Below are 21,444 nucleotides of genomic sequence, written 5' to 3' on the forward strand. Positions count from 1 at the left end.
CACGGCGCAGGTCCCCGGCTGGGTGGGTCTCGTCCCCGGAGCTCATGGTGCAGCCCCCGGCTGGGTGGGTCTCGTCCCCGGAGCTCATGGTGCAGCCCCCGGCTGGGTGGGTCCCGTTCCCAGTGCTCACGGTGCAGGTCCCCGGCTGGGTGGGTCTCGTTCCCGGTGCTCACGGTGCGGCCCCCAGCCTGGCGGGTCTCGTCCCTGGGGCTCACGGCGCAGCCCCTGGCCGGGCGCGTCTCGTCCCTGGGGCTCATGGCGCAGCCCCCAGCCTGGCGGGTCTCATTCCCAGTGCTCACAGGGCAGCTCCCAGCCTGGCGCGTCTCGTCCCCGGGGCTCACGGCGCGGCCCCTGGCCGGGCGCGTCTCGTCCCCGGGGCTCACGGCGCGGCCCCTGGCCGGGCGCGTCTCGTCCCCGGGGCTCACAGGGCAGCTCCCAGCCTGGCGGGTCTCGTCCCTGGGGCTCACGGCGCAGCCTCTGGCCGGGCGCATCTCGTCCCCGGGGCTCACGGCGCGGCCCCTGGCCGGGCGCGTCTCGTCCCCGGGGCTCACAGCGTGGCCCCTGGCCGGGCGCGTCTCGTCCCTGGGGCTCATGGGGCAGCCCCCAGCCTGGCGGGTCTCATTCCCAGTGCTCACAGGGCAGCTCCCAGCCTGGCGGGTCTCGTCCCTGGGGCTCACGGCGCAGCCCCTGGCCGGGCGCGTCTCGTCCCCGGGGCTCACGGCGCGGCCCCTGGCCGGGCGCGTCTCGTCCCCGGGGCTCACGGCGCGGCCCCTGGCCGGGCGCGTCTCGTCCCCGGGGCCCACGGCGCGGCCCCTGGCCGGGCGCGTCTCGTCCCCGGGGCTCCCGGCGCGGCTCCCGGCCTGGCGCGTCTCGTCCCCGGGGCTCACGGCGCGGCTCCCGGCCGGGCGCGTCTCGTCCCCGGGCTCATGGGGCAGGGGTCGTGTGTGGGCTGTGGAAGGGGCACAGAAGGGATTGGGTCAGAGGGAGGGTCACAAAGGGGTCTGAAGGTCAGGGCTGGGTCAGAGGTCGCAGGGCAATGGGGGCAGGGTTAGAGGTCACATGGGATGGGGGCACAGGGAAGGTCATATGGGTTGGGGTCAGAGGTCATGGAGAGGGTCACATGGAGTGGGAGGGGTCTGGGTGGGGGGGTCACAGAGGGGTCATAGGAAGGTCAGGACTGGGTCACAGGGGTCAGAGGTCATGGGTCACATGAATGACAGGGTGGGGCCAAAGGGGTCAGAGGTCACAGGCCTCCACTCGTCTGTCCCTTTACACCTCACAGTATGTGACGTCACTTCCAGGTTTTCCCCCCCCCGCCGGTTCCCTTCCGCCCGCGTGACGCGGGGACACGTCACCGCCCCCATCCCCGCCCGCGCGGGTCACGTGAGCCCGGCGGGCTGCGGTCACGTGGGGGCGGCGATGGCGGCGGCTCCGGGCGGGGAGAGCGAGAAGGGCCGGGGGGGAGGCGGTGAGCGGGGGGCGGGGCTCGGACGCCTGGGTCCCCTCGGGGGTGGGGGAGCCCGGACGCCTGGGTCCCCTCGCGGGTGGGGAGGGGCTCGGAGCCCGAACTCCTGGGTCCCCTCTGAGGTGGGGGTGGGGCGGGAGCCCGGACGCCTGGGTCCCTTCTGGGGTGGGGGTGGGGCGGGAGCCCGGACGCCTGGGTCCCCTCTGGGGTGGGGGTGGGGCGGGAGCCCGGACGCCTGGGTCCCCTCTGTGGTGGGGGTGGGGCGGGAGCCCGGACGCCTGGGTCCCCTCCCGGGTGGGCGCCGGGAGCCCCTCTGTTCCCGTGTGACGGGGGCTCCGGGCCCGGGTCTCTCTGTGCAGGGGCCACGTCGGATCAAATCCTGCAGACGGGAGCGGTTCTGCTGCAGGGGTGAGCGGGGCGTGTCGCGGGGCTGGGGGGTCAGGTACGGGGCTGTGTCGGGGGAGGGGAGGGACAGGGCCGTGTCGGGGGGCTGGGGGTCAGGTACGGGGCTGTTGGCGGGGATGGGGCTGTATCACAGGGCTGGGGGTATTCAGGGCTGTCAGAGGTGTGTGTCATAGTGTTGGGGGTTCAGGTATGGGGCGGTGTCGGGGGGGACGGGGTGTCGGGAGGGTTGGGGGCTGTGTTGTGGGGCTGGGGGTTCAGGTACGGGGCTGTTGGTGGCGATGGGGCTGTATCACAGGTCTGGGGGTTCAGGTATGCGGCTGTGTCGGGGGGACAGGGGGTGTCGGGGGCTGTGTCGGGGGGCTGGGGGTTCAGGTATGGGGCTGTTGGTGGCGATGGGGCCGTGTCGCAGGGCTGGGGGTTCAGGTATGGGGCGGTGTCGGGGGGGTTGGGGGCTGTGTTGTGGGGCTGGGGGTTCAGGTACGGCGCTGCTGGGGGGGCCGTGTCGCGGGGCTGGGGGGTCAGGTACGGGGCGGTGTCGGGGGGGACAGGGCCGTGTCGGGGGGCTGGGGGTTCAGGTACGGGGCTGTTGGTGGTGATGGGGCTGTATCACAGGGCTGGGGGTTCAGGTATCGGGCTGTGTCGGGGGAGGGGAGGGACAGGGCTGTGTCGGGGGGGTTGGGGGTTCAGGTACGTCGCTGTGTTGAGGGGGCCAGAGCCCTGTCGCCGGCCTGGGGGTTGGGGGCTGGGTCTCGGCCCCTGACGCCCCGCTGACCCCGTCCCCCCGCGGCAGGTTCATCCGGGACCGGGTCCAGCGCTGCGGGGACTCCCAGGCTGTGGAGCTGAGCCGGGCAGAGCTGGGGGGGCCGGAGCCCCCCCTCTGCGATGAGAACACCAAGCGGCTCAGCGAGTGCCTGCGGCGGATCGGGGACGAGCTCGACAGCAACGCCGAGCTGCAGAGGTGGGGGCCACCCCCCATCTCGCCCCCTGCCCCATCTGGTTCCAGGGGGCTCTACAGCCTCGGGCAGCCCCAGCAGAGCCCCCCTCCCCACCGGACTCCTGGGTCCGTCTCTCTGCCCTGGGCAGCCTCCAACCTTGCCTGTCTGCCTTCCCCAGCTCCGTTGGGTCCCCCTGCTCCATTACCCCCCCCATCCACCCCCAGACAAGTCTCGACCCTCCCTGACTCCAGCTGCCCCCTCTTCCACATTAACCCTTCCCCACGTGGGGAAACTGAGGCAGGCGGGCTCACCTTTTCGTCCCCCCTTCCTCTGGGGCGGCAGGATTGTCCCCCTCACCCCGGCAGTCAGCGGGATCTGTTCCTCCCCCCCGGCCTGGCTCTAACCCTCTGTCCCCCGCAGTATGATTGACCGGGTGGGGGCCCACGCCCCCAAGGAAGTCTTCTTCCGCGTGGCCGCCGAGATGTTCTCCGACGGGACCTTCAACTGGGGCCGGGTCGTGGCGCTTTTCTACTTCGCCTGCAAGCTGGTGCTCAAGGTGGGGCGGCTGGGAGACCCCTCCCCTTCCTACCCCCCAGCTGTGAAACCTCTGCGCCCCCCCCCCACGGCCCTCTGCTTCCCCTCCCCCCCAGCCCTTTTCATCCTCCCTCCCCCTGGCTGTGAGACCCCTCCCCTTCCTCCCCCCCAGCTGTGAAACCCCTGCCCCCCCATGGCTCTCTGCCTGCCCCCCAGCCCTTTTCATCCTCCCTCCCCCTGGCTGTGAGACCCCTCCCCTTCCTCCCCCCCAGCTGTGAAACCCCTGCCCCCCTGTACAGCCCCCAGCTGTCCCTCCCCTCCTGAATATGCTCCCCCACCCCCCACTGGTTCACCAGCCGCCCTGACCCTGCTGCCCCCCTCTTCCCCCAGGCTCTGTGCACCAAGGTCCCCGAGCTGGTACGGACCATCGTGGGCTGGACGTTGGAGTACCTCCGGGATCATGTGCTGGCCTGGATCCAGGCCCAGGGAGGATGGGTGAGTCCAGCCGGCGCCGCCCTCCCTCCATCCCCCGTTACCCCCCAGGCTGCATGCAAATGAGGCACTCTCCTAATTTGCATAGCTAGCGAAGGTACCTGAGTCGTTTGTGTGACCGGGTGCCACCGCCAAAGCCGGTGGGTTATTCTACAGTTAGATTCACCAAACCGGTAACGAAACGGCTTCTAGCGACTGAAAACCAAATTACCATTGAGCTCAGGTTCTCCCAGCACCCAGGAATCATTCGCGCCCCCCCCCCCCGCCCCCCCCGGTCAGCCTGTGTCCTGGACCGTCCCCGAACCCCTGCTGCCGGCCCATCCTCCACTTCTAACGGGGGGTCAGGAACCACGACCCTTCTGGCGGGTTCCCGGCAGGGCCGGGACAGGCTGCCGGCTCGCGGCGTCTCTCCGGGGGGACGGGCAGGGCCTCTCCGTAGCTCAGAACGCTCCGCGGGCCGGAGAATCAGCGACACGCTGGAGACGTCTCCGGGGTCTTTTATGTCCTCGGCCACGGGCCGGAACCCGGCCCCGAGCATGGAGGCCGGGTCACAGGGCCCCGAGGTGTTTTGCTGATGGCCGAGGAGCTGCTGGGCTGACGGGGGTGGGTGTAAACTGCCCTGTGAGTGTCCCGTCCCCGTCCCCCCGAAACAAACCCAGCCGGGATACCACCGCAGAGCCAATGTGTCCAGTGACAGTCTAGAACCCCACTCCGCCCCACCCCACTCCCCTGCAAGGGCCAGGGAGAGAACCCAGGAGTCCTGGCTCCTAGTGTCTTCTCCCCGCTCTTACCACTAGACCCCACTCTCCTCCCACAGTTGGGGAGAGAACCCAGGAGTCCTGGCCCCCAGCCCAGTTCCAAACGCACTAGACTGTGCTGCCTCCCAGCGATCCCAAACCCGTTGTGTGGCGCTGGCCCCACCCCAGAGCCAGCCGCATGTCAGCCTCGTTCATATGACGGTTCGTTCAGTGGTGCCCTTTGCTCTCCCCCACCCCCAGGACGGCCTCCTCTCCTACTTCGGCACACCCACCTGGCAGACCATCACCATCTTCGCCGCCGGCGTGCTCACCGCCTCCCTCACCATCTGGAAGATGTCGTAGGGCGGGGTTGGGGTGTGCTCCGCGGCACCCCACGTCTGGCCGGACTGCGCTGGGCTCCCCGGGGGCTGGCTCCCCTCGTCCAGCCTCGCTCCCTCCCCAATTCTCGGTGCCTTGTGCTCAACTCGGAACAAACCTCTCGGGACCCCGCGCTGCGCCTCCCGGCTGGGGACCGACGTCGGGGGACACGGCCGCTCCGTGGGGCGGGACGCCCTCCTGCATCTGGGCAGAGACTTGAGAGGCCTTGAGCTCCACCCGGGGCTGGTCGGCGTTTCACTTCCTGACGGGCTGGCTGCCTGCGGGAATCCTGAGCCGAGGTCGCGAGGGCCAGAGCCGGTTCCGGGGGCCGAACTCAGGCCGAGGTCTCCGGGGCTGGATCTGGTTCTGGCACCGGGGGCCAAACTCGGGCTGAGGTCGGGGGGACCGGAGCCGGTTCTGGCACCGGGGGCCGAACTCGGGCCGAGGTCGTGGGGGGCCGGAGACAGTTCCGGGGACCGAGGTCGTGGGGTTCCGGAGCCGGTTCCGGCACCGGGGGCTGAACTCAGGCTGAGGTCGCGGGGGGCCAGAGCCAGCACCGGGGGCCGAGGTCGCGGGGGGCCAGAGCCGGCACCAGGGGCCGAGGTCGGGGGGATCCGGAGCCGGTTCCGACACCGGGGGCCGAACTCGAGCCGAGGTCGCGGGGTTCCGGAGCCGGTTCCGGGGGCCAAACTCGGGCCGAGGTCTGGGGGATCCGGAGCCGGTTCCGGCACCGGGGGCCAAACTCGGGCTGAGGTCGGGGGGATCTGGAGCTGGTTCCGGGGGCCGAACTCGGGCCGAGGTCTGGGGCTGATTCCCCCGGCGAGATCCGTTCTGCGGGGAGCTCAGTGGGGCAGGCTCAGGCCTGGCTGCCCGTGACCTGGCAGACTCGGTTTCCTTCCCTGAAGCACCCAGCGGGGGCCCCCCTCTTCCGAGTCCCCCTCTGCTGCCAGCGCCCCAGGTGGGTGCAGCTCCCTGCCGATCATCTGCTCAGCTCCCCCCAGCACCTCCCTGGGGATTTCCAGTGCCCCCCCCCCCACAGCCTGGCAGGGCCGCCCATGAGGTGCCTCTGTCCAGGGTACCCCAGTGCCAGGTGCCTCTGTCCTCCCGCCCCCCCCAGTGCTGTGCACGGCGCCTCCCCCGGGCGTAAAATCCGGTGGCCCCCTCCATCCAGCACGGCCTTAGGGCCCCCCCAAAGCCCTGCTGGGGGGCTGTGCGGGGGGATGCCCCCATAGCAGGGGAATCCTTGTACAGAGCACTCACAACAGTACTGTAGTGGGGGAGGGGACTGGCCGCATCTTCCCCCCTCCCCCACCGTTACCCCCCCCCACCCTGGCTTCTAGTGGGAGGCGGGTGGGACAGGTCCCCCCACCCCCGATGCCTTTGTACTGTAATTAACTTAATACTGTTTGTAAAGCGATGTGTGTTCTCAGGTATGGGGCTGACCCCCTTCCCTAGCAGCTGTGGCCCCCCCTTCACCCCCGTGGTAAACTCTGGGGGGGGGCGGGCGACAGGGGGCGGCTCCCAGATTTGCCCCGAATGTCCCTCGTTTGGGGTCGGGAGGATGAGAGGGGAGCAGCTGGTGAGATCCCCCCCCCCCTTGCTGCTGGGGGCTCTTAGCACATCTGGAGCTCCCCCCCTGCACCCACCCGCCAGGCTGGGAGCTCTGCTGCAACCGGCCTTTTGAACCTGGGGGGCAGACGCCCCGGAGCCAGGAGCATCCCTGGGGGGCTTGGGGCAGACGCATGCGCTGATGAACTGCGGGCAGGGGGGTGGGACTTGAAATGAATGGGGAGTATGTGATGTCACGGGTGGGGCGGGGCTAATAGGAAGGGACTGATGATGTCATGGAGTTGGGGGTTGGGTGTATGATGTCAGAGGTGGGTGGGGTTAATATGAAGGGACTGATGATGTCTGGGGGTTGGGTGTATGATGTCACAGGTGGGGCGGGGCTAATAGGAAGGGACTGATGATGTCTTGGAGTTGGGGGTTGGGTGTATGATGTCAGAGGTGGGTGGGGTTAATATGAAAGGACTGTTGGGGTTGGGTGTATGATGTCACAGGTGGGGTGGGGCTAATAAGGGACTGATGATGTCATAGAGATGGGGTTGGGTGTATGATGTCACCGGTGGGCGGGGCTAATAGGAAGGGACTGATGATGTCATGGGGTTGGGGGAAACATACCGTAATTTCAACCTCCTCTCATTCCGATCCCTGTTCCGTGCCCCCCCCCAGCGTACCTCACCCCCCCCCACTGGGGGCCCCCACGCTGTCCCCCCATGCACTGACCTTCTGCCCAGAGGTAGCCATGTACTGTGCCTGGGGTGCCCCCCGGCTAGTGGCTGCGCCCCCTGGATCAGAACAGGGGGGTCAGCCGGGGGAGGGGGCCGGAGTGAAAAGATTCCCCCCCCCCATGGGGGTCTCGGCTGCCAGTGCCTCTGGACTCTGATTTTTTTATCTCTTTTGTATTTACTCAGTGATCGCCCCCCTCCCCGTCCATCCATCGTGCCCCCCCCCGTCCCTATCTCCCCCCCGACCCGGGTCTCTGTATTTAAGATTCATCCTTTGTAATTTTTTCTACTGTGGCTGTTTTGATACCAGGGTGAGGGGTCGTGTGCAAAATACAGAAAATAAACTCTGAGGACAGAGCTGGTTGGGTCTTATGTGGGGGGCGGGGAACAGGGCAGGTGCCGCGAGCTTCCCTCTGGCAGTGCCCTTTGGTGCTGCGAGCTTCCCCCGGCAGTGCCCCCAGCTGGCGGCGCTGAGGGGGACACGGGCCAGAACCTCCCGCCCTTTCTGTTCTCAGTCCCGTGGGCCCCCTGCCTTGGGTCACACTCAGGGGCCCATCAGTGGGGCAGGGAGCCTCCTTCAGGGGAAGTTCCCCACCCGCCCCCTGGGGCTGGAGGGGGCTTTTCGGCACCCCAGGGGCCTAGATTAGGGGGATCCCATGTGTGGCAGACCCCCCCCCTCCCTGTGCTTTGTTCACCAATCAGGCCTAACCTGTGACACCCCAGTTTGGGTTCATTGGTTTCTGGGCCCAGACTTGTTTCCCGGGCGTGGTGTGAACGCATCCTGGGCTTCGCGTTTCACTTCACTTCCCAAAGCAACCCGCACAATCCAGGCGGGGCCCAGCTGGAGCGGGCCGGGCGGATGGAGATCGCACCGAACGCACCCTGGGGGAGGCGTGACCGAGAGTACGAGGACGCGTTCACAACTGCACGATGCACACGGGTCGCACGCTCCCACTTGGCGCCGATCCTGGCTCTTGGCCGGACTGGCGACGCCCCGGCCCCCGTGTAGCACCCGCCGGGGCCTGGCCACACTGTTCTGGGCCCCGCGGCTGCCTCCGACCCCCGGCCGTGCAGGGGGCTGGTGATAATCAAAAACGGTGGCTGCTCGGCTTTCCCCTCTGTCGCTCATGACAACACCCCCCCCAGCCCAGGCTGTCACCTGTCCCTAAATCCCCCTCCCCTCCTAGAACTGGGGAGAGAACCCAGGAGTCCTGGCTCCCAGCCCCCTCTCCCCCCCAACCCACACTCCCCTCCCTGGGGCAAGGAGAGAACCCAGGAGTCCTGGCTCCCAGCCCCCTCTCCCCCCCAACCCACACTCCCCTCCCTGGGGCAAGGAGAGAACCCAGGAGTCCTGGCTCCCAGCTCCCCCACCCCCACTCCCCTCCCTGGGGCAAGGAGAGAACCCAGGAGTCCTGGGCCTGGCTCCCAGCCCCACCTTGGTCTAACCCCTCCCCCCTCCCTTCCCCGAGCAGGGCAGAGAACCCAGGAGTCCTGGCTCCTGGCCCGGGGCAGGACACGTGTAAATGGGCGGGATGCGGATCTTGCCCTGCAGCGTCAGGCGGGGCGGGATCCCGGGGCAGCAGCGGGATGGAGACGCACCAGGCCGGGGGGCGGCCGGTTGCCCCTGCTCGCCCATCCCCCACCGGTAGGAGCCCCCCCCCCCCCGGGGGGTCAGCTTTCACTTTCGATTCACGCGGGGAAATCCGAAAACGGGAGGGGGGCCCCGGACTCCTGGGTTCTCTCCCTGGCGTAGGGGGGGGGCTGAGAACTCGGACGCCTGGGTTCTATCCCCGGCTGGGGGTGGAGGTGCTCTGGAGGGGGGCTGGGAGCCCGGACGCCTGGGTTCTGAGCAGGGAGCCCCATGAATTTTCTCTCCCTTTAAGGTGCCGAGAGCATTTCCTGCATCAAGCAAATCGGAGCGTCCCTGCTCCGGGGGTAAGTGGGGGACCCCCCCCGGGAACGGGGGTCCCCGGAGCTCCGACCCCTCCCCTCCCGTGTGCCCCTCCCCCCGCACCTTTCTTCCGCCCCCCCCACCCAACCCAACCACTACAATCCCCTGCCCTGCGCCCTCTTCCCAGGGAGAGTCCCTGAGACCCTCTCACCTGCACCCCGGCTTTCCCCTGCACCCCCAAATCCTCCCCTCCACGGGCCCCTCCCCCCACCATCTCCTCCCCCTAGAGTCTCTCACCTGCACCCCGGCTTTTCCCTGCACCCCCAAATCCTCACCTCCACGGGCCCCGCCCCCACCACCACCTCCTCCCCCTAGAGTCTCTCACCTGCACCCCGGCTTTCCCCTGCACCCCCAAATCCTCACCTCCACGGGCCCCTCCCCCCACCATCTCCTCCCCCTAGAGTCTCTCACCCGCACCCCCAAATCCTCACACTCCACGGGCCCCTCCCCCCCCTACATCTCCTCCCCCTAGCGGCTCTCACCTGCACCCCCAAATCCTCACCTCCCCGGGCCCCTCCCCCACCAGCATCTCCTCCCCTAGAGTCTCTCACCTGCACCCCGGCTTTCCCCTGCACCCCCAAATCCTCACCTCCACGGGCCCCTCCCCCACCACCATCTCCTCCCCCTAGAGTCTCTCACCTGCACCCCCAAATCCTCACCCTCCACGGGCCCCTCCCCCACCACCATCTCCTCCCCCTAGAGTCTCTCACCTGCACCCCCAAATCCTCACCTCCACGGGCCCCTCCCCCACCAGCATCTCCTCCCCTAGAGTCTCTCACCTGCACCCCGGCTTTCCCCTGCACCCCCAAATCCTCACCTCCACGGGCCCCTCCCCCACCACCATCTCCTCCCCCTAGAGTCTCTCACCTGCACCCCCAAATCCTCACCCTCCACGGGCCCCTCCCCCACCACCATCAGCTCCCCCTAGAGTCTGTCACCTGCACCCCGGCTTTCCCCTGCACCCCCAAATCCTCACCTCCACGGGCCCCTCCCCCCACCATCTCCTCCCCCTAGAGTCTCTCAACTGCAGTGAGGGTTTCCCCTGCTCCCCCTATTCCTCACCTCCACGGGGCCCCTCCCCCACCACCACCTCCTCCCCCTAGAGTCTCTCACCTGCACCCCGGCTTTCCCCTGCACCCCCAAATCCTCACCTCGCCTGGCCCCTCCCCCCTGCTTGTCCTCCCCCTAGAGTCTCTCACCTGCACCCCGGCTTTCCCTTGCACCCCCAAATCCTCACCCTCCACGGGCCCCTCCCCCCACCATCTCCTCCCCCTAGAGTCTCTCACCTGCACCCCCAAATCCTCACCCTCCCCGGGCCCCTCCCCCACCACCATCTCCTCCCCCTAGAGTCTCTCACCTGCACCCCGGCTTTCCCTTGCACCCCCAAATCCTCACCCTCCATGGCCCCCTTGTGCCCCGATTCCGCCCTGCTGCCCCCCTGTGCCCCGATTCCCCCCCTCTTTCCAGCCCTGTCACCTTCCCATGAGAGATTATATCACACTCGTAATATCTCAGCCCCCTCCCCCGGCGTCTCCCTCCTGCACCCCCACCTGCCCCCATTGTTTCCCATCTCCCACCCCCAGTGCCCCTCCCGCCCCCCGGCCCCACCCCCCCCAGCACCCTCCCCTCCCTCCCCCCCCCCCCAGCCCGGTAACCTGCCCCAGCCGGTTCCGTTCCAGGTTCGTCTGGTCCCTGCTCCAGCAGCAGGGCTCCGGGTCCCCCCCCGCCCGGTCGGTCACCATGGAGGAGCTGGGGGGCCAGGACACCCCCGATGGGCCCCGGGTCACGTCCCTGCGTGAGACTCTGCACCGGATATGGGGGAGCATGAGCCAGAACCCCGAGATCGACAGGTGAGGAGACCCCAACCTGCAGCCCCCCCCCCAAGTCCAGATGGTGCTCCTCACTCCCGACCCGCAGCCCCCTCCCCCCCAGCCCTGCCGGTGCTCCTCACTCCCGACCCGCAGCCCCCTCCCCCCCAGCCCTGCCGGTGCTCCTCACTCCCGACCCGCAGCCCCCCAGCCCTGCCGGTGCTCCTCACTCCCGACCCGCAGCCCCCCAGCCCTGCCAGTGCCCCTGACTTCCGACCCGCAGCCCCCCCACCCCGACCTGCTGGTGCCCCTCACTCCCGACCCACAGCCCCCTCCCCCCAGCCCTGCTGGTGCCCCTCACTCCCGACCGCAGCCCCTCGCTGATGCCCCCTCTCCCTGCAGCCTGGTGCAGTGCATGGCGGGGCAGCCCCCCCTGCCGGCGCTGGCTGCGGTCTCGGAGGAGGTGTTTCGTGACGGCATCAACTGGGGCAGAGTCGTCGTCTTCTTCTACTTCACCTACAGGGTCATTGCTCAGGTAACGTGTGGGGGGGTGGGGCTGTGCCTGGTGCCCGCACGCCTGGGTTCTTTCCCGGCTCTGGGAGGGGAGTGGGGTGCAGTGGTTAGAGCCGGGGGCTGGGAGCCAGGACTCCTGGGTTCTCTCCCTGGCTCTGGGAGGGGAGTGGGGTGTAGTGGTTAGAGCAGGGGAGCTGGGAGCCAGGACTCCTGGGTTCTCTCCTGACTCTGGTACTGGAGGGGAGGGGGGGTCTAGCGGTCAGAGCAGGGGGGGCTGGGAGCCAGGACTCCTGGGTTCTCTCCCCAGATGGGGGTGGGGGCTGGGATCCCAGCTGGCTGCTCACCCCCCCTCCCCCCGCAATCTCTCCCCCAGGCTCTGGGCGGGTCTGACTGTCTCCGGTCCCTGGTCGACTGGGCCCTAAACTTCCTGTGGGAGCGAGTCGTCCCCTGGATCCAGCAACAGGGGGGCTGGGTGAGTGCAGAGACCCCTCCCCCATTCTCCCTGAGACCCCTCCCCCACCCCAGAGATTCCCCCCTGTTCTGGGACCCCCTTCCTCCACCCATAGGCGCAGCCCCCCCCCAGCAGTCCTTCCCCCATCTGCCCCCCTCCCTCATGGGGGTGCTGGGGGGGGTCCTCTGGGTGGGGGAGGGTCGCATATATCTGCCACTAACCTCCTCCCTCTATTTGCCAGGACTCCATCTTCAGTTACCTCACCTCCTCCGCCTAGGGGGGGCACAGACCCCCCCCCGGGACGGCATCAGCAGCTGGACAGAGCAGCCCCCCCTCTGCAGCAGAGACCCCACTGGGTGGACGGGGCAGGAATTACCCAATGCCCTGAGCTCTGCAGAAGCAAAGGCAGGCTGGGGGGGGGGTTGTGGGGGACGTGTGAGCATCTCCCCCCCCCCCCAAAAAATCACAAATGAAAAAGGACAAATAATCAGGGCTGCCAACGAATCACGATTAACTCGAAACAAATTAACTCAATTTTAAAACCTCAGTCGCGCCGAATCGTCGTTTTAACGCCGGAGCAGGAGCAGTTCGAACAGGTGATCGATACTTTGGGAGCTCGAGACGCTGAAACCAACCGCAACAGGGGCTCCGAAGTGACCGGGCTCCGTGCTGAGTCCCGCTGACAAAGATTTGCCCTGGAGAAAAGCTAAATGCTCGCACGGGGGCTGTCGTGCGAGCGGCTGAGCGGGAAAGTGCAACGTGCGACTGCACAATTCTCTTCGTGTTACGTCGCTGCCCTCGAAAACCGAACAATGGCAAAAGCGCCTCCCAAGTCCACTCGAATTTGGTGGGGCCAAGATTACTTACAACGGCCCCCGAACCGGGGAGCCGGCGCTCGCGTGGTGCTGCTGTGCCCGGCGTTGTGGGATATTTACGTGCCGGATCCGCTGTCCCGGCCTGTCGATTGCACTCGCATTGGTTTGTGTGTTTCTCCGGGGCCAATGTCTGTAATCAGACATCACAACTGGCAGCGAGGCCGGCGCGCCGGGCGTCCCGCAGGGTGACCGAAAGCGCTGCAGAAAACCGGCCAGACCCATCGCTCGCTCATCTCCCTGGGGCCGGGTCTTGTTGAACGGCGCAACCGAAACCGCGGTTCAGCCCGGCTGAGCTTTGTACGCGGCTGACGGCCCCGCAGAGAAATAAACGAGTGGGGGAAACAGCCGAGACTTTGGTGACTTTTTGAAAGGCCAGTGGAGGAAAACACCCCCCCCCCGCTGCCCCCTGTGCCCCGATTCCCCCCCTGCTGCCCCTCCAGTGCCCCGCTGCCCCCCTGTGCCCCAATTCCCCCCCTGCTGCCCCTCCAGTGCCCCGCTGCCCCCCTGTGTCCCAATTCCCCCCTGGGGTGCAGGGGGGGGCTCAGGACTGGGGCACAGAGTTGCAGTGTGGGAGGGGATCAGGGCTCTGGGGCAGGGCTGGGAATGAGGGGTTTGGGGTGCAGGAGGGGGCTCCGGGTTGGGGGGCTCAGGGCTGAGGCAGGGGTGGGGGAGGGAGTCAGGGCTCTGGGCCGGGGGTGCAGGCTGCGGGGTGGAGCTAGGTGGGAATGAGGGGTTTGGGGTGCAGGAGGGGGCTCCGGGTTGGGGGGGCTCAGGCCTGGGGCAGGGGATCGGGGCGCAGGGTTACCTCGGGCGGCTCCCGATCAGCGGCGCAGCGGGAGGCTAAGGGAGGCTTCCCGCCTGTCCTGGCACCAGGGACTGTGTTGTGCCCCAGAAGCAGCCAGCAGCTTGAGATTAAGAAGATTAGGCCCAGGGCTGGGAAGGGGGCGGGCAGCACTGGGCTAGCAGGGGCTGCGGGTCGGGAGTGAGGGGCACCGGCAGGGCTGGGGGGAGCCCAGGGCTGGGCTAGCAGGGGCTGCAGGTCGGGAGTGAGGGGCACCGGCAGGGCTGGCGGGGGGCAGGGCTGGGCTAGCAGGGGCTGTGGGTCGGGAGTGAGGGGCACCGGCAGGGTGGGGGGTGGGGGCAGGGGCTGCAGGTCGGGAGTGAGGGGCACCAGCAGGGCGGGGGGGGGGGCAGGAGCTGTGGGTCGGGAGTGAGGCGCACCAGCAGGGTGGGGGGTGGGGGCAGAGGCTGCAGGTCGGGAGTGAGGGGCACCGGCAGGGCTGGTGGGGGGGTTACAGGCAGATCTGGTTGGGATTGGTTTTCCAGCTGGCCCCATGGTTATATTCTGTTTCCTTGGTGACCAACTTCACATGCCGCCCCAATGACCCTGTCACGGGTTCGATCACAGCGACCCCCTTGGGGCTGAAACGACCCCTGAGCCCGTTTCCCTGCCAGCCTGGGACTCCAGAACCCTGCCTTGTTGAGCCAGACGCGCCGGCCTGCTGCATCCCAGAGCCAGGCTCTGAACCACGTTCCCAGAGCGGCAGACTGAACCGAAACCAGCTTAGAAAGTGCTCCTGACTCCAGCACCCAGACACCCAGCTCCCAATGGGATCCAAACCCCAAATAAATCCGCTTTACCCTGTATAAAGCTTATAGAGGGTGGACAATTTATGAGTTTACCCTGCATAACACCGATAGAGAGAGATGCGCAGCTGCTCGCTCCACCAAGTATAAAAAGGAGGATTTAAGTGGTTCCAAGTAATAGCAGCCGGAACACAGTAAGTCACCAAGCAAAATGACACAAAACCCGCACGTCTGAGCCTAATACATTAAGAAACCGAACGCAGGTAAATCTCGCCCTCAGGGACGTTCCAATTAGCTTCTTTCACAGCCTAGACTCCTTCCTAGTGTGGGCCCATCCTTGCCCTGGTACTGTCCTGGTTAGTTCCAGCCAGCAGGGGGTCGGGGTGCAGGGTCTGGGAGGGAGTTCGGGGGTGGGAGGGGTCCCAGGACTGGGGCAGGGGGTTTGGCGGTGGGAGGGGTTCGGGGTGCAGGAGGGGGTTCTGGAAGGGTTCGGGGTGCAGGGCTGGGCAGCGGTGCGGGGTCTGGGAGGGGGTTCAGGGGTGGGAGGGGTTCGGGGTGCAGGGCTGGGCAGGGGTGCGGGGTCTGGGAGGGGGTTCGGGGGTGGGAGGGGTTTGGGGTGCAGGAGGGGGTTCGGGAAGGGTTTGGGGTGCAGGGCTGGGCAGGGGTGCGGGGTCTGGGAGGTGGTTCGGGGTGCAGGAGGGGGTTCGGGAAGGGTTCGGGGTGCAGGGCTGGGGCAGGGGTGCGGGGTCAGGGAAGGAGTTCGGGGGTGGGAGGGGTTCGGGGTGCAGGAGGGGGTTCGGGAAGGGTTCGGGGTGCAGGGCTGGGCAGGGGTGCGGGGTCTGGGAGGGGTTCGGGGCGCAGGCTCTGGTCGGGAGGTGCTTACCTCAGGCAGCTCCTGCAAGCAGCCGGCACATCCCCCCTCCGGCCCCTTGGCACAGGGATGCGGCGGCCGCTTTCAGGAGCCACCTTAGCCCCGCGGCGCCGCCCACTGGATTTTTAGCAGCCTGGTCGCTGGTGCTGACCGGAGCCGCCAGGGTCCCCGTTTGACGGAAAACCGGATGCCTGGTAACCCCACCCCCGACCCCCGTCAGGACTCCTGGGTTCTACCCTGGCTCTGGGATGAGATACAGCAAGATCTGTGGATCAGAGGAAGGGCCCCTGCAGAGCTGTGGGGGGGACCCCAGGGCTGGGGTCGGAGGGGGCTGCGGGTCGGGAGTGAGGGGCACCGGCAGGGCTGGTGGGGGGCAGGGCTGGGTGAGCAGGGGCTGCGGGTCGGGAGTGAGGGGCACCGGCAGGGCTGGGGGGGCAGGGCCGGGCTAGCAGGAGGCTGCGGGTCGGGAGTGAGGGGCACCGGCTCCCGGTCGCGGATTGTCCCCTCGGTACCAGGCTGACCCGGTGCCCCCGGCGAGCGAGCCCGGGAGACCCCAGCGCCCAGCCATGGGTCTCCAGGTTCTCCAGAACAAGCCCCAGGCCTGTGCAGCCTCCACCAACCCCCTGGTGACCCCCTGGCCATGGTGAGCTCCCCCCAGGGCCCCCCAAACCCTCCCAACTCCCCATCCCCCATTGCCCTCCCGCCCCTCCAACCCCATCTATCCCCCCATGGGGCTGGGTGCCCCACCCCCTGCACTGCCCCCCATGGGCTCCCCCCAGACCCCCACCTTGGGGTGGGCGCTCAGGTGGGGAGGGGAGCGGGTCTCTGGGTCCAGGGCCGCTGCCGTCCCCCCCCCCCCAACTGGTTCTCACCAGCCCCAGCCGGCTGGGGAGCCAGGCTGGGAGGCTGAGATATGGGGGGGCTGCACCAGCCGCAGCCCATCAGGTTCGGGTCGGCGCCGGCGCAGGGCCAGGCCGGATGGTCTCCCCTGTCCTGGGCTCGGCATCGCCCCAGGTTCCCTCCAGCGCCCAGCTCCGGGGGTAGGGGACACGCTGAGACGGTGGGGGGGGCTGCACCCCACACACAGAGACTCTGGAATCCCCCCCCCCAGCCACCCGCGTAGTGGTGATGCCGGGCAGGAGGCGGCTGCGGCTGGGGGCCTGTCCGGCGGGGGGGGGGCGTGAACAGACAGGGGAGGGGCTGGGGGAAAAGCCGGGTGGGGGGAGCGGGGGCCCTGGGCTCGAAGGCCAGCGGTGGGGGGGGCGTGTTCGGGAACGGCAGGTCCCCACCCGGCTCCTCGGGAACTTCCTACCCCCGGAGGGAGCAGCGCTCGGGCTGCGGGTAAAGGGGACGTCTCCAGCAACCAGCCAGAGAACCCAGGCATCCGGGGTCCCAGCACCCCCCTCACCTCGTTCTAAGACCTAGAGCCCCACTCCCCTCCCAGCGAGAGAACCCAGGCGTCCGGGCTCCCAGCCCCCACCCTGCTCCAACCCACTTGACCTTCCAATCGCTCCCATTTCCCCATTTCCCGGCCCCGCCCGTCACGCGCCCCGACCCCGTGAGAGCTGAGCTCAGCAGAAACCGCCTGCCCCACGGACGCCTCCCCCCCCCATGTCTCCCCATGGGCCCAGCCGCTCCCAGTGCCCCCCCCAGCCCAACCAGCCCCAGCCGGCCCCTTTACGAGGCTCCCCACCCCGAACCCGCTGACCCCCAGCCTGTGCCCAGCCCTAGCTCATAAACCAACCCCCCCCCTCACCCCCCCACAGCTCGCGACTGGCCCCAGGGAACCGGCTCGGACTGGATCCGCCGCTGAGCCCCAAAAACAGGAACCCAGAGACCCTGACCTCGGGGAATGGGGGAGCGGGGGAGCTGGGAGCCAGGACTCCTGGGTTCTCTCCCCGGTTTGTCAGGGGAGTGGGGTCTAGTGGTTAGAGCAGGGGGGGCTGGGAACCAGGACTCCTGGGCTCTCTCCCTGGCTCTGGGAGGGGAGTGGGGTCTAGTGGTTAGAGCAGGGGGGGCAGGACTCCTGGGTTCTCTCCCCAGTTTATGAGGGGAGTGGGGGTTGCTGGTTAGAGCGGGGGGGGGGCAGGACTCCTGGGTTCTCTCCCTGGCTCTGGGAGGGGAGTGGGGGATAGTGGTTAGAGCGGGGGGGGGGCAGGACTCCTGGGTTCTCTCCCCAGGTTATGAGGGGAGTGGGGGCTGCTGGTTAGAGCGGGGGGGGGGCAGGACTCCTGGGTTCTCTCCCTGGCTCTGGGAGGGGAGTGGGGGCTGCTGGTTAGAGCGGGGGGGGGGCAGGACTCCTGGGTTCTCTCCCTGGCTCTGGGAGGGGAGTGGGGGCTGCTGGTTAGAGCGGCGGGGGGGCAGGACTCCTGGGTTCTCTCCCTTTGTGCTGGGGGATATTTGCTGCGTCACACGCGCTCAGCCCCGGGGGGGGCGGCTAATGAAGGGAACAGCCCATGGGGGGGTTGCTGAGTCATGCTGACGTCACTCCCGGGGTGGGACCCCGGGGAAGGTTTGTGCCGAGTCAGGGTCCGGGGGGGGCAGCTGGGGGGGCGGGGCGCGTCTCTCTCTCCAATCAGCCTCCCAGAGCCGGGAGCGAACCCAGGCGTCCGGGCTCCCAGCCCCTCCCCCTGTGTGGGGCGGGCACAGCGGCGGGGGGGCGGCCAGGCCTGGGAAGAGCCGCGGTGGGGCGGCTATAAAGGGGCCCCGCAGCCCCCCAGACCCCGCAGGCTCTTGCTTCAACAGTGCTTGAACGGAGCCTCTGCACCCCGAGATCACCGGGCACCCCGGAGCCTCTGCACCCCGAGATCACCGGGCACCCCCGAGCCTCTGCACCCCGAGATCACCCAGCACCATGAGCTCCCAGATCCGCCAGAACTACGACCCCGAGAGCGAAGCCGGCACCAACCGCCTGGTGAACCAGCTGCTGCGAGCCAGCTACAGCTACCAGTCCGTGGTGAGCCCCCGCTCCCCTCCCAGCGCCGGGGAGAGAACCCAGGAGTCCTGGCTCCCTGCTCCGACCCCTGCACCCCGCTCCCCTCCCAGCGCCGGGGAGAGAACCCAGGAGTCCTGGCTCCCTGCTCCGACCCCTGCACCCCGCTCCCCTCCCAGCGCCGGGGAGAGAACCCAGGAGTCTTGGCTCCCTGCTCCGACCCCGGCACCCCGCTCCCCTCCCAGCGCCGGGGAGAGAACCCAGGAGTCCTGGCTCCCTGCTCCGACCCCTGCACCCCGCTCCCCTCCCAGCGCCCGGGAGAGAACCCAGGAGTCCTGGCTCCCTGCTCCGACCCCTGCACCCCGCTCCCCTCCCAGCGCCGGGGAGAGAACCCAGGAGTCCTGGAGCCCAGCGACCCCCACCTTGCTCTAACCACTAGCTCGCACTCCCCTCCCAAAGCCAGGGAGAGAACCCAGGAGTCCTGGCTCCCAGCCCCACCCGAGCTCCGACCCCTGCACCCCGCTCCCCTCCCAGTGCCCGGGAGAGAATCCAGGAGTCCTGGCTCCCTGCTCCGACCCCTGCACCCCGCTCCCCTCCCAGCGCCCGGGAGAGAACCCAGGAGTCCTGGCTCCCAGCCCCACCCGTGCTCCGACCTCTGCACCCCACTCCCCTCCCAGCGCCCGGGAGAGAACCCAGGAGTCCTGGCTCCCAGCCCCACCTGAGCTCTGACCCCTGCACCCCACTCCCCTCCCAGAGCCGGGGAGAGAACCCAGGAGTCCTGGCTCCCAGCCCCACCCGTGCTCCGACCTCTGCACCCCACTCCCCTCCCAGCGCCCGGGAGAGAACCCAGGAGTCCTGGCTCCCAGCCCCACCCGTGCTCCGACCTCTGCACCCCACTCCCCTCCCAGCGCCCGGGAGAGAACCCAGGAGTCCTGGCTCCCAGCCCCACCTGAGCTCCGACCCCTGCACCCCACTCCCCTCCCAGAGCCGGGGAGAGAACCCAGGAGTCCTGGCTCCCAGCCCCACCTGTGCTCCGACCTCTGCACCTCACTCCCCTCCCAGCGCCTGGGAGAGAACCCAGGCATCCTGGCTCCCAGCACCCACCTCCTCGCCCTTCCCACCTGTGTATCCCCCAAGCCCCAGGGCCCCCCAGCTCCCCACCCCTGGGTGCCAGCTCTGGCTGCCTGGGTCCCTGATTTCTCTCCTCCCACCCCAGCCCCACCCTCTGTTGTTTACCAGGTGCTCCTAGGGCAGAGTCCAGCCTCCATGGTCCCTAGCCATGTTAGTCATTAACCACCTGGGGTGGGGCTGCCCCCTGGGGGCAGATCTCTGGCTGGGAGCTCTGGGGGGGGGGGTGTCTCCCTGATCCCCAGATCTGGGGGGCAGCCCCACCCTCGGGGCTCACTGATGTCTCCCCCCAGGGCTATTTCTTCGACCGGGACGATGTGGCGCTGGCCCATTTCTCCGAGTTCTTCCGGCACCTGTCGGGCGAGAAGCGGGAACAGGCCGAGCGGCTGCTGAGCTTCCAGAACCGCCGGGGGGGCCGCATCCTCCTGCAGCCCATCCAGGTGAGCGGGGGGCTGGGGGGAGGGGTGCAGGTGGGGGGGGGCTGGGGTCTATGGGAAGGGTTATGGGGGACCCCATCTGCCCCCCAGGCACAGGCCTAACCCCCCTCCCTTCTCCCCCACCCCCCTCCAGAAACCGGAGCAGGACGAGTGGGGGAACGGGGCGGCCGCCATGGACTTCGCCCTGAAGCTGGAGAAAACCGTCAACCAGGCGCTGCTGGACCTGCACAAGGTGGCCACGAGCCACGCGGACCCCCATGTAAGTGACCCACCTCGGGAGAACCCAGGAGTCCGGGCCCCCCGGCTCTAACCACTAGAACCCCCTCCCCACCCAGAGTTGGGAGAAAACCCAGGAGTCCTGGCTCCCACCCACCCTGCTCCAACCACTAGACCCCCCTCCCCTCCCAGAGCCAGGGAGAAAACCCAGGAGTCCTGCCTCCTAGCACCCCCACTTCTAACCACTAGAACCCCCTCCCCTCCCAGAGGTGGGAGAGAACCCAGGAGTCCTGGCTGCCAGCTCCCCCTGCTCTAACCACTAGAACCCACTCCCCTCCCAGAGCTGGGGAAAGAACCCAGGAGTCCTGTGGGGGGGGGCAAGGGGATCCCCGTCTCTAACTCTCCTCTGCCCCCCCCCCCCCAGATGTGTGATTTCCTGGAGACCCACTACCTGGACGAGGAGGTGAAGCTCCTCAAGAAACTGGGCGACCACGTGACCAACCTGCGGCGCGTGGGGGCGCCCGAGGCAGGGCTGGGCGAGTATCTCTTCGACCGGCTCACCCTGAGCGACAGCAGCTGAGCCCCCAGCTGCCCGCGGCGCCGGCCCCTTAAATCCTGCTGCCCAGCTGGGCCGGAGCCCCCCCCCGCCTGCCGATCACGGGGTGACCTGCCCCCTCCACCGTCTGTAACTGGCATTGAATAAAGGCTTGGCATTGGCACTCCGGCTGTGTGAGGTGTCTGATGGGGACCCAGGCGTCCTGGCTTCCAGCCCCCTCTTCCACCCCCCCCCCCCCAACAAAGCCCATAACAGAACCCAGGAGTCCGGGCTTCCAGCCCCCCCCCCCCCCCACTCTCCAACCCCTCCCCTCACAAAGCCCATGACAGAACCCAGGAGTCCTGGCTCCCCACTGCCCCCCACCATGACTGTAACCCCTGCCGAGGGGGGGTACATCCCCCCCCCTCCCATCAGCAGTGCCCCCCAGCCTGGCTCTCCCGAGCTGTGTAAGGGGTGTCCGAGGGCATTAACAGCTGGGTGGGGCAGCTGCTCTCCCTGCCCCTGCTCCCCCCCACCCTATGAGCAGCAGCACTGGAAGGGGGGCACTCAGGGGCTTGGTGGGGAGGGACTGAGCACCCTGTCTGACCCCCAGCCTGAATCCCACCCCAGCGGGGCTGCATCCCCCCACCAAGTGTGGGATCCCCATGTAGCCAGCCTCTGTGCCCCAACTCAGGGGGGCCACCTCCCAGCACTGGGTGAGGGATCCCCATATAAACATGGCCCCGTGCCCCACCCCAGAGCCAGCCGCATCCCGGCACTGGGCGAGGGGGTCTCCCTATACCCAGCCCCCGTGCCTCCACCCCAGAGCCAGCCGCATCCCAGAGCCAGGCAAGGGGGTCCCTATATACCCAGCCCCCGTGCTCCACCCCAGAGCCAGCCGCATCC

At 68.4% G+C, this 21,444-nt stretch overlaps 3 protein-coding genes across 5 annotated transcripts; all 3 read left to right on the forward strand.

Moving 5' to 3' along the window:
* Positions 1-1,379: 1,379 nt before the first annotated feature.
* Positions 1,380-5,878, forward strand: LOC123349778 (apoptosis regulator BAX-like). 3 transcript variants are annotated; one of them, XR_006573637.1, is made up of 7 exons: positions 1,380-1,468; positions 1,825-1,873; positions 2,661-2,828; positions 3,226-3,361; positions 3,730-3,834; positions 4,830-5,479; positions 5,515-5,878. XR_006573637.1 is itself a non-coding variant. In XM_044987951.1 (6 exons), the coding sequence occupies exons 1-6, from the start codon at positions 1,420-1,422 to the stop codon at positions 4,929-4,931; spliced, it is 609 nt and encodes a 202-aa protein (XP_044843886.1). In that variant the 5' UTR covers positions 1,380-1,419; the 3' UTR covers positions 4,932-5,878. The 3 variants fall into 3 exon arrangements, 1 of the variants encoding a protein (XP_044843886.1); XR_006573638.1 differs by having other exon boundaries at positions 4,830-5,341; positions 5,480-5,878; XM_044987951.1 differs by having other exon boundaries at positions 4,830-5,878.
* Positions 5,879-8,722: 2,844 nt separating this feature from the next.
* LOC123350304 (apoptosis regulator BAX-like) lies at positions 8,723-13,176 on the forward strand. The gene is made up of 6 exons (XM_044988813.1): positions 8,723-8,879; positions 9,118-9,169; positions 10,865-11,035; positions 11,396-11,528; positions 11,880-11,978; positions 12,199-13,176. The coding sequence occupies exons 1-6, from the start codon at positions 8,822-8,824 to the stop codon at positions 12,232-12,234; spliced, it is 549 nt and encodes a 182-aa protein (XP_044844748.1). The 5' UTR covers positions 8,723-8,821; the 3' UTR covers positions 12,235-13,176.
* Positions 13,177-18,022: 4,846 nt separating this feature from the next.
* FTL (ferritin light chain) lies at positions 18,023-20,722 on the forward strand. The gene is made up of 4 exons (XM_044988683.1): positions 18,023-18,246; positions 19,644-19,790; positions 19,921-20,046; positions 20,428-20,722. The coding sequence occupies exons 1-4, from the start codon at positions 18,145-18,147 to the stop codon at positions 20,581-20,583; spliced, it is 531 nt and encodes a 176-aa protein (XP_044844618.1). The 5' UTR covers positions 18,023-18,144; the 3' UTR covers positions 20,584-20,722.
* Positions 20,723-21,444: the final 722 nt, after the last annotated feature.

The sequence above is a fragment of the Mauremys mutica genome, chromosome 15, assembly GCF_020497125.1.
Source record: "Mauremys mutica isolate MM-2020 ecotype Southern chromosome 15, ASM2049712v1, whole genome shotgun sequence".
Lineage (NCBI taxonomy): Eukaryota > Metazoa > Chordata > Testudines > Geoemydidae > Mauremys > Mauremys mutica.

What these genes read in the sequence shown, in the direction of transcription:
- FTL (XM_044988683.1), top strand. Translation starts at nt 18,145, where the DNA reads ATGAGCTCCCAGATCCGCCAGAACTACGACCCCGAGAGCGAAGCCGGC. An exon ending in TCCTCCTGCAGCCCATCCAG is followed by an intron (nt 19,791 to 19,920) that starts GTGAGCGGGGGG and finishes ACCCCCCTCCAG; the next exon opens with AAACCGGAGCAGGACGAGTG. An exon ending in CGAGCCACGCGGACCCCCAT is followed by an intron (nt 20,047 to 20,427) that starts GTAAGTGACCCA and finishes CCCCCCCCCCAG; the next exon opens with ATGTGTGATTTCCTGGAGAC.
- LOC123349778 (XM_044987951.1), top strand. Translation starts at nt 1,420, where the DNA reads ATGGCGGCGGCTCCGGGCGGGGAGAGCGAGAAGGGCCGGGGGGGAGGC. An exon ending in AGCAACGCCGAGCTGCAGAG is followed by an intron (nt 2,829 to 3,225) that starts GTGGGGGCCACC and finishes TGTCCCCCGCAG; the next exon opens with TATGATTGACCGGGTGGGGG. An exon ending in CCTGCAAGCTGGTGCTCAAG is followed by an intron (nt 3,362 to 3,729) that starts GTGGGGCGGCTG and finishes CTCTTCCCCCAG; the next exon opens with GCTCTGTGCACCAAGGTCCC.
- LOC123350304 (XM_044988813.1), top strand. Translation starts at nt 8,822, where the DNA reads ATGGAGACGCACCAGGCCGGGGGGCGGCCGGTTGCCCCTGCTCGCCCA. An exon ending in TGCTCGCCCATCCCCCACCG is followed by an intron (nt 8,880 to 9,117) that starts GTAGGAGCCCCC and finishes TCTCCCTTTAAG; the next exon opens with GTGCCGAGAGCATTTCCTGC. An exon ending in CAGAACCCCGAGATCGACAG is followed by an intron (nt 11,036 to 11,395) that starts GTGAGGAGACCC and finishes CTCTCCCTGCAG; the next exon opens with CCTGGTGCAGTGCATGGCGG.